The 9,315-nt window shown below is 50.3% G+C and overlaps 1 protein-coding gene across 1 annotated transcript; it reads left to right on the forward strand.

Annotated features, from left to right (window-relative positions):
* Positions 1–1,124: 1,124 nt before the first annotated feature.
* On the forward strand, positions 1,125–2,003 carry LOC123172677 (zinc finger protein ZAT18). Its single transcript, XM_044589623.1, has one exon. The coding sequence runs from the start codon at positions 1,233–1,235 to the stop codon at positions 1,743–1,745; it is 513 nt and encodes a 170-aa protein (XP_044445558.1). The 5' UTR covers positions 1,125–1,232; the 3' UTR covers positions 1,746–2,003.
* Positions 2,004–9,315: the final 7,312 nt, after the last annotated feature.

Below are 9,315 nucleotides of genomic sequence, written 5' to 3' on the forward strand. Positions count from 1 at the left end.
GTGGAATTTGCTGGCATACTTGTTGGCGCCATCATTTGTTCGAGGGAAGGAGAGGGACGAGGTACAGTTAGTCAATTAACAACTCCTCTTGTATAGTAGCAAACCTTCGACAATTATTGGCTAGGGATTTTCGCCAAGCTCCCCTTTTTTGGTTCTATTCTTTAATTTTTTGAGGGCATTTGTTAACTTTTATTGTTTCTCTAACTTCAACCACCTCATCAGCCGAGTGTTGTGATACTTCTGTCCCCATAAACTTTAAAAGACACATAAACATAAAATTGGGGGCTTCCTATAAGATAACATCGACAATGAAAGGAGATACTAGTTCAGTATGTTTTCATTCCTCCCTAACAAATACTCCCTCTGGAAATAGATATAAGAGCGTTTAGATCACTAAAGTAATGACCTAAATGCTATTATATTTCTTTATGAAGGGAGTACTCCAAAAGGATGGCGGGCATGTTTTCCATGATTTAACTCTAATCGTCAAATAGACTAATAACATTAAGTTGTATAACAACTTAAAGTTATGCCATGAAAGCCTCTTTCGATAGAAGAAAGCCAGCATCATTCCATGTGTCATGACCCTAACATTTTTCTGTCGATAGAAATATAGAGAAGGTAGTAAACTCGCATACTTGTGAAGCACGCACGCACGTACGCACAGACGCGCAGTGTCGTCATTCTGTAAAAAAGAAGTACCTTCACAAGTCTGAAATATCCTGCTCGGTCAAAGATCCTTTCCCAGGCTCTGGAATGTTCCAGATCCTTCCTCACGCTCACAATCGCGCCGCCGGCCAGCCCGGACTAAATTATTCGCTCCGGTTAATGGATGAACCGCTGAATCCCGCCCACCGTCCCGGCGGCCAAGCAGCGGCGCGCCGCCACGCGTCTTGTGGCGTGACAGGTGACGCCAATCCGCACCACACATTTGTCTCCGGTCGGCCGCGCTACGCACGACTGAAATATCCAATCAGTCACGTCGCGAACGTCGTGGTGGCTTCCGACGATTGGTCCGCAGACGCACCAAGTGGGCACACACGTAAGGTCCCCCGGCAGCAACACGCATGCCAGCTACACAGCCTATATATAAGCGCGGCCGTCTCCCCTGCCGATTCATCCATCCATTCATTCTCCTACCGAACTCTCAGCCTCTCACACAACTACAACGCCGCAAAAGAGCATCAATCAAAATCCAGCAGATCATCAAGAGGAGCAGCAAATCCATCTCCATGGGAGCAGGGATGAAGCGCGCGAGGGAGGAGGAGCCAACCGTCTCGCTGGCGCTGTCCCTCAGCACAGACTCCTCGGCGTCGACCACGACGTCGGACGACTCGGGCACCGGTGCGCCTACGCCGGCGGCGCCCGGGAAGAGGACAAGGCGGAGGAGAGTAGTGGCGACGTCAGGGGAAGGGGACTTCGTCTGCAAGACTTGCGGCCGGGCCTTCGAGACGTTCCAGGCGCTGGGCGGCCACCGGACCAGCCACCTCCGCGGCCGCCACGGGCTGGAGCTCGGCGTCGGCGTTGCCAGGGCCATCAAGGAGCGGCAAAGGCGCGAGGACAGGCAGCAGCACGACTGCCACATCTGCGGGCTGGGCTTCGAGACGGGCCAGGCGCTCGGCGGCCACATGCGTCGGCACCGCGAGGAGATGGCGCTCGACCGGTGGGTCGCGCTGTCGGATCAGGAGGCGGGGCACCAGGCCGCCGCCGACCGGCTGCCTGTCTTGCTCGAGCTGTTCGTCTAGTTGGCTAGGTGGATATCTCTGTTTCTTACTACAGTATAATCCAGGACTTGTACATGTCTTTTGAATCAGGTAGGTTACGATAGAATATGTTATTGCTGGTTAGCATTTCCGCTCGTGGGATTTTGCTCGGAATCGGTTCGTTTTCTTAACCGATCGACTGGGGATTTAGATACACTTTGTGCTTACATTAGACAAAAAATTGTTTTGTTCTATATGCAATTGACAGATTCTTGCACTCAGATAATTTTTCTATGAATATGTTGTTGTTCACCGCCATTGTCTATGATAACAAGTCTAATTTGGAGCCTAAATTTGTAAATTTTTGCAATATAAGCTACCTTCACAACTTAACATCGTCTCAACGTTGATGGTACATTGATTCGTTTGCTCGCCTGAGTTGAGGATGAGGGCGCAGAGTGACGTGGGAACTAAGGGGAATGTGGAGGTAGTCCTCGCCATGGGCAGCCCGGCCCGACCTTGTCCACGGGTCGGGCCTAGGCCTAGATTTTCAGCCCGATGGTCGGGCCCGGGCCTGTCATATTCACAGTTTAAGGAAGAGGACCGTCCTGAGGCCCGACGGGCTTTTTGCGTGATGGGTCGGGCTTGGGCCTGATTTTTTGGCCCGACGGCTGGGCGTGGGCCCAGGATTTTTGCGTCGGGCTTTGGTAGGCTCGGCCCGAGGCCCGACCCGGCCCGACAAATGGCTAGGTATATGTCGAGGCAGTTGCGTGATCTCCCGTATCCCCTTCTTGCTCCTCGGCCTTGCTTCCTCGTCGTCCTCCAGCACAATGGACATCTCCCGCATCCCTCGCGATGCCAATGCCATCACCACTGCCACCGCATCCTCCTTTGAGCCATGGCGTGCCCGACGACGAGATCTGTATATTGCCCACTTCTGCCGCTGGACTGGGTCCATTGATTCCGTTTCCTCCATAGCCTGAAGCACGATTTCTATCGAGTACTTTGCCTTGTATTAGGAAACAGTCATGCCTCCTTGATTGATCAACTACCTAGTCACCACAATTGCCGCCCTAGCTAGCTCGCTCGAGCTTGCAAACCACGAGCTGGTTTCTCGCAGTCTGGCCAACTTCATCGTGTTTCCCTTCCGCGATCTTCGCCATGCGCGCCTCCCATTCCGCCATCGAGACCAGCACGGATCGGAGATCTGCAGCATCACGCCTCCCATTGGTTCTATCTATTGTAGCGTAGATGTGGAAATGCCCGCGAGCGAATCAAAGAGCCGCGGTCTTCCACTAGACCAGAGGTTTCATGGCGAGTAAATGCAGCCTCGATAATGACAATGTGACATCGCACACCACCACCTCCATTCTGGTTCGATCCCTGTACGTCCTCTTTACCACAGACCACACAGACACGGACCGGCCCAATGAAATGGATACGGTACCTCAATACCCTCCACAATCCTATGTCCTGCATGGCATGCATGATTGTTGACGACATGTCCCCGTTCATTAAGAACTAACAGCCACCTTGTCAGAGAAGAGTACCATGTCGGTAGATGAGGGTGCTCGCCGCCCTGAGGTCGGAGACGAAGAGCTCCGACCAGCATGTATCACATCCTATGTAAAAATTAGTTGATTCTCAAGGCCCATCCAAGCCAACTAAGATTGATCTCAATTTTTGCAAAGTGTGCACACCTTTCATTTTATTTCTAGGTCCGCCACCGGCAGAGGCCATGATGTTGAAGTCTTTTTACTGGTATACCATGTTGATATTTTTGCAAAGAAATGAAGCTTAAGTAAATAATATGTCTTGCGTGTATTTCTAGGTGTATAATTTCACAAGCATAAGATGAGTTGTATAGTCTAAATATTATACCATTAGAAAGTAGACGATTCGAAGCTTCTAATGATATATTTTTTGTGATATATCACTTGTAGTACGTTAATGTATTTATCAACCTAGAGATACACACAAACCTTATAAACCGAGAGGACGTAATACTTCAATTTTAAATAATAAAATCAGGTCTGTGGAACGTACCCATTGGTTATCCTCTCTGACAATAAACAAAAAACAATCATCGGTTATCCGTAGCTTTACCCGAAAAAAAAGGGTTATTAATAGCTTTGCCGTCCATCAAATTCTAGGAACAGCTTTGCGTGTACTAGGACGGGCAGCATCGACTCCTCTGGATAACGGCAGGGCCCGAACCGGCCGGTACTGTCACGCGGTTTTGCCATGGCGTGATCCAGCGCTCTCGAGAGAGACGTGCTACGTATACCAAGCCGATTCGGCCGTTGTTAGCTAGGAGTCTAGTGTCAAATCGCAGGCAGTTCCGGCCGGTGCACCGACGCGCCTAGTGTCAAAAACACTTCTACGTTATGGGTTGGGTAGTTCTTTGAGTTTAATCTACTCCACAGATCTGGGTTTTGATGGCATTTTTAATCTGCAAGCTCTCGAGCTGCGTGGCTTCCTGCTCTCTGCTCTTGCACTCAACGAGACCATGTGATCCAGGCGGTTACCGATGTTGACCGCATGTGCATGCTAAATCTCCCGCGTAGACAGTAGCAGTGCGCGCGGCGGTGTGTGCTTACGTTTCCTAGTCGTGGCTCATCCCACAGGTCCGCCAAGTTGATGCACAGCACACCACCATGGTCGTTCGTGTTTTCTCGTTCGTTCTAGAAGCCGCGCGCGCAGCCGGCGGCTCCATCGGCAACACATTTCAACGGCGGACATTGTTTCACACTTTTTTTCATGGTAATACGTTGCTTCACACAAGAGGAAGAGAAATAAAACAGTGGACGCGTCAACAACTGCAACAAAAGGTATATAGTATCTCTTCAATTACTAAGCTCCCACGAAATGGAGCGATCTGGCTCGTCGGGTCTGTAATTTCGCTGTGGTCCCCATAAGTCAGCGAGTGAACATCGATTTTGCCCTACACCAGTCGTTCATTGCCACGTCTTAGCGACCTATACTCGACACCGAGCCACCACCTGTCGCCTCCTCCTCTTCCTCCTCCTTTCGATGCGTTGCCTCGGATCCCCCGCCCCTTGTGTGGTTGGCCGCCGGCGCTGCGCACACTCCTTGCATGATTCGGCGACGCCGCCCTCATCTGTATCCACTTGTTTTGTTGTCTTTACTTGCGAGATCCTCTACTAGGTTATAAGGCATACGCCGACGGTACCACGAGCGCCTTGGAACCCATCGTTTGGAAAAAATTGCATGGCCGATTAGTGCTTCAGCATCATCGCCTACAATGGGGGCGTGTTGGCTACCTTGCGACCACGCCCAGTAGCGCTGTATCGAGTGCAAGAGGCAGATCAGCCAAGGGTCACACATCAATACTCCTCACCGCTGATCAGACATGCAAGTGATTTCTATTGAGCATTTTCCCGTTCCCCTGTATCTCTTATACCTCATAACCTCTTGGAAATTCGACGAATCAAAACCTCTAACTCTGCTTTTCTCTGTATTTTTTTTTGTTTAAATCATCTGTCTATATGATGTTCAATTATGCAGTTGATCATTGATCTAGCTTTTTTTTTGAAGGTCACCGGGGGAGGGCAAAGCCCTCCACCTGAATATATTCAATCGAATTTGCCTAGAAGCCTCGCGGCTCCATACAAGATAGGTTCAAATGAACCAGAGTACACGGGGAAAACAAGAGAAGAGATGCAACCGAAAACACACACACACACACACATCCAACAGAACCACCGGAAGACCCGCCGAGAAAAGGGCACACAGGGAGAAGAAGGCCTTCCGACAATCCGGAGCTGGACGCACCAACACCACCGACCGCCATCACAAATCTCATCAGCACAACCCGCCAGGAGGAGGACCTCAACTTACATCTTCATCTGACCAAGCAAGGAGAGCCTTGAACGTTGGCCATCTGGTCGCCAGCCAACAACACCCAGCAGAGGTAGAGGTGCCATATGGGAACGAGGTGATCCATTGAGTAGGATAACGACCCCGCTAACCCGGCTTCGGATGAAAATCAGAACCAATCCAGAGCAAGGCTGAGCCATGATCTCGCATACAAAGCACCACCTCCTCGCCAACAAAGCACAAACCACCATCAGCGCTAAGCCGGCCGCGCCACCACAACCGTCAAACCCGCAGCGAGCAGCCACCACAGAGACCAACCGAGCCTAACCCAGACGATGCCTTCAAGAAGGGATGCGACACAATGTGCGCCGCCATCGTCCATTCCAGATGGGCTTGGAACATGGGTTTCCCCTGGGATGTGAAGGGGCAGTCACCATGACAGCGCCGCCTCCAAGGAGGTTAGCGGCGCCCGCAGGCGTCGCCGGCACCGGCTCCGGCAGGAGCAGGGGCTTTCGCCCAAATGAGCAGACCACCTCCAATAAGCATCGAATTGACCTCGTAGCACCGCTCCCTGCACCACCACAGAGAAGGGCCACTGCAGCCCCATCGCCACACATGACCAAATCCGGGTCGCCGCAGGCCAGATCCGGCAGGATCCAACCTGCCCCCGCCGCTCCCCACCGGATCGGGCCAAGCCGAATCCGACAGGCGCGCCGCCCACGCCCGCACCGCCAGAAGGCAGAACCACAAGCCAGAGCGGACGGCGGCGCCTCGGGCAAGGGCGAGCACCGCCACCCCGCGCCTCACAACGACCTCCGCTGAACACAGCTGAGCCGAAACTAGCAGCCATCCCCGACGCCCACCGGTCGCCAACAGTAGGGAGACGCTGCTTCGGGGAAGGCCAGCGGAAGGGAGCCGCGAACGCATCCGCCCCCCTGTCTCCGACCACCACCAGCAGAAGCGACGCACGCCGGAGTCACGTCGTGCCGCCCGCCGCCCCACGGAGCTCCCCCGGCCCGCGAGCGGTCTGCACGAGGAACGACGGCCTGCCGCCGCCAGATCCGCGCGGGCTTCGCCCGGCAGAAGCTTTTGGCGGCGGCGGGAGGAAGGGGGGTGGCTGGAAGGGGAGGTTCGGCCGGAGGGGAGGGGGTTGCCGCCCGAGCCGCCCTGGGGAGGACGGCGCGGGGGCCACTCTCAGTTTTTCATCATTGATCTAGCTTTCATTGGCGGCCTGCAGATTTCAAGATTGAGCAACCTGGACAACCCCTTTTTTCCTGCTTGTTTAAACAAATTATTATTCCCCAATCCAGAGTCATACTTCTAAATGTCAGTGAAGCCTTGTGTGTCAAGACTGAAGATTGAAGAACGCACGCACAATTATCTCAAGAATTCATAATCTATGTAGTTAATTACAAAGCAGAAAAGCAGACGCCCGAGGGGACTTCATTTTGAACATTTATAGTTATGAATCCGGATGTATAGGTGACCTTTTGGTATAACCATATGTAGAATACTTCTACAAACTGATCACACATGGTTAATCTCTGAATATCTTCATAAGAGTACTGGCCTTTCTTCACTGAATCAACATGCTGGTCCTGGTTTGTGTTCCTATCAGCCACTAGGTATGCTTTAATATTATGTAGGTTCAATATGTGCATATCATTAGCCTTATGTCACTTAATTATTCACTGGTTTTCTGAAAATTTGTTTACTGCTCGAGAAGAAGGCCTAGCGTGTCATGCGGTGACTATTTATAATTATTTCACCACCATCACTAAAGAAAGTTCTATATACAATTGCCTACGCTTAATTATCTTATTTGTATTACCGGAAAAAGTGCCAGATTTTTGTGTGTTTAAGGGTTGTGGTTTGTAGGTTTGCCTACGTTTCACCACCGTCACTGAAGCATGCTTAAGGTTTGTAGGTTTGCAAGGATAGAAATTGAGAGAGAAATATGTTATATGTTTTTGTAAATACATGTTTCTATATCAATTTTTAACTGGTCTGCATCCCTGGTTACTACAGAGTGGTAAATATCCCCATTTTCCATATATTGCTCCTGGTGGATGTTGACCTGTTGCATCACTTGAAATGAGCCTCTTACGTCATCTGAATTATATCATTGAAGTATAAGTTATAATATATCTTTATCGAGAAATAAACACCTGCCGACTGGTAGTTTACAACAGGCGCGTACGAAGCAATAGCCGTTCGATCCGCATCCAACGCCCCGCATCGTCCCTGTTGCGCAGCGCGGGTGGCGCTAGCCGTTATGTGTACTCTCCGTCGCTGACATGTGGGTCCCCCCGAAACCGCCCGTCTCGCGCAATGCGCACGATCCCCACTCGCCCCCTCTCCCTCTTCGCACGCATTACTTCTTCCTCCTCTGCTGCTGCGGTTTCCATTCAAATCCCCTCTCGCTCCCCCTCCCCCTCGTCTGCGACGGTTCCTGGTGGTGGCGCGTTCCGGTTCGCGGCGGAGGGCGTCTGAATCTGCGGTGAGGAAAGCATTCCCCACCCCTGTTTCCTTCATGTTTTGCTCTGCCGCCGGTCCACCATTGATTTAGGCTGCACGGAGCCTTCGAATCCGGTGGTTTGTTGTTGCCATTAGGTTAGATTAAGGCCGGCTTCTAGTTTCTGAGTCGGCGTTGAGCAGCGCATCCTCCCTTCCCCCACCCACCCACCCGCCCCGCTCTGTATTTCCTGTCGCTCCGCCTTCATGCTTCGCCGTTGATTTTTGGTGCTCGGACCCTTCGATTCTGGCCGTTGTTGTTGCTATTAGGTTACATTAGGCCGCCTTCTAATTCCAGTTGAATATGGTTCGGACATCTGGTTTAATTTGTGGTAAGCGTGGGTGTGGATAGGTCTTAGTGATGGTAAGTGTGGTCGGTTCTAATAAGGATTTTGGTCCGGTGTTAGTGTTGTGGATGTGGATGTTTAGGACATCCAATAGTGTTTGGTGTTTATGGATTTCAAGTTGTGCATCAGTGGCTGTGTATTTGAAAAGTAACCCTAAGTTTTTTCACATAATGTTGTTTTATGTTGGTTTTGTTTGATGCGGTGTGTCTATTGATTAGGCTTTGTGGTGCTCCAATTAGCATGTTTACAATGCTTGATTTGCTTGTGATGTCTTTGTTCTGTTCAAATATCATGATGTTTATATTGAACTTGCCAATGACATTGCACTCAAATTACCAGATGCTGAAACTCTGTTATTTATTGGTGTTGTCTTGTTATGGTTAAATTATCATGATGATGGTATTACACTTACCACTGTCATCTTACTGTAGTTACCAGTAGTTTTTCTAGACTAACTACATGCAGCACAATGCTCATTTCTCATTCATTTGTCTGGTTGGTTTACTAATGAACATGTGTGAATGCTATTTCTTATCACTGGTAATTTGGTTGTAACTTACCAATTGCATTGTGCCTCAATTATCAGTCACACATGCTTTTATATACCTGTGCCATCTGTTTTACTTTTTTTTAGCAGGAGCGATGAACCAAGTGCAGTTTGCTTGCTTCCTTTTATCAGCTGTATTATTGCTTTGTCAAACACCAGTTTTATAAATGTTGCAGTTAATTGTGATATCAGTTTTTCAAAGTCATCTAATGGTTTCATTCGCTTTCCTTTTTTCCTACGTGTCAGGTAGACAATGCCGAGGAAGCGCAAAGGAGATGGTGATGGAATCGATGAGGTTCCTTCGAAAAAGGCGAAACGCCCTCCTCCGCGGAACAGAGCCTCACCCAGTTCACTTCTTCTAGCA

This window comes from Triticum aestivum, unplaced genomic scaffold (assembly GCF_018294505.1).
Source record: "Triticum aestivum cultivar Chinese Spring unplaced genomic scaffold, IWGSC CS RefSeq v2.1 scaffold87503, whole genome shotgun sequence".
NCBI lineage: Eukaryota > Viridiplantae > Streptophyta > Magnoliopsida > Poales > Poaceae > Triticum > Triticum aestivum.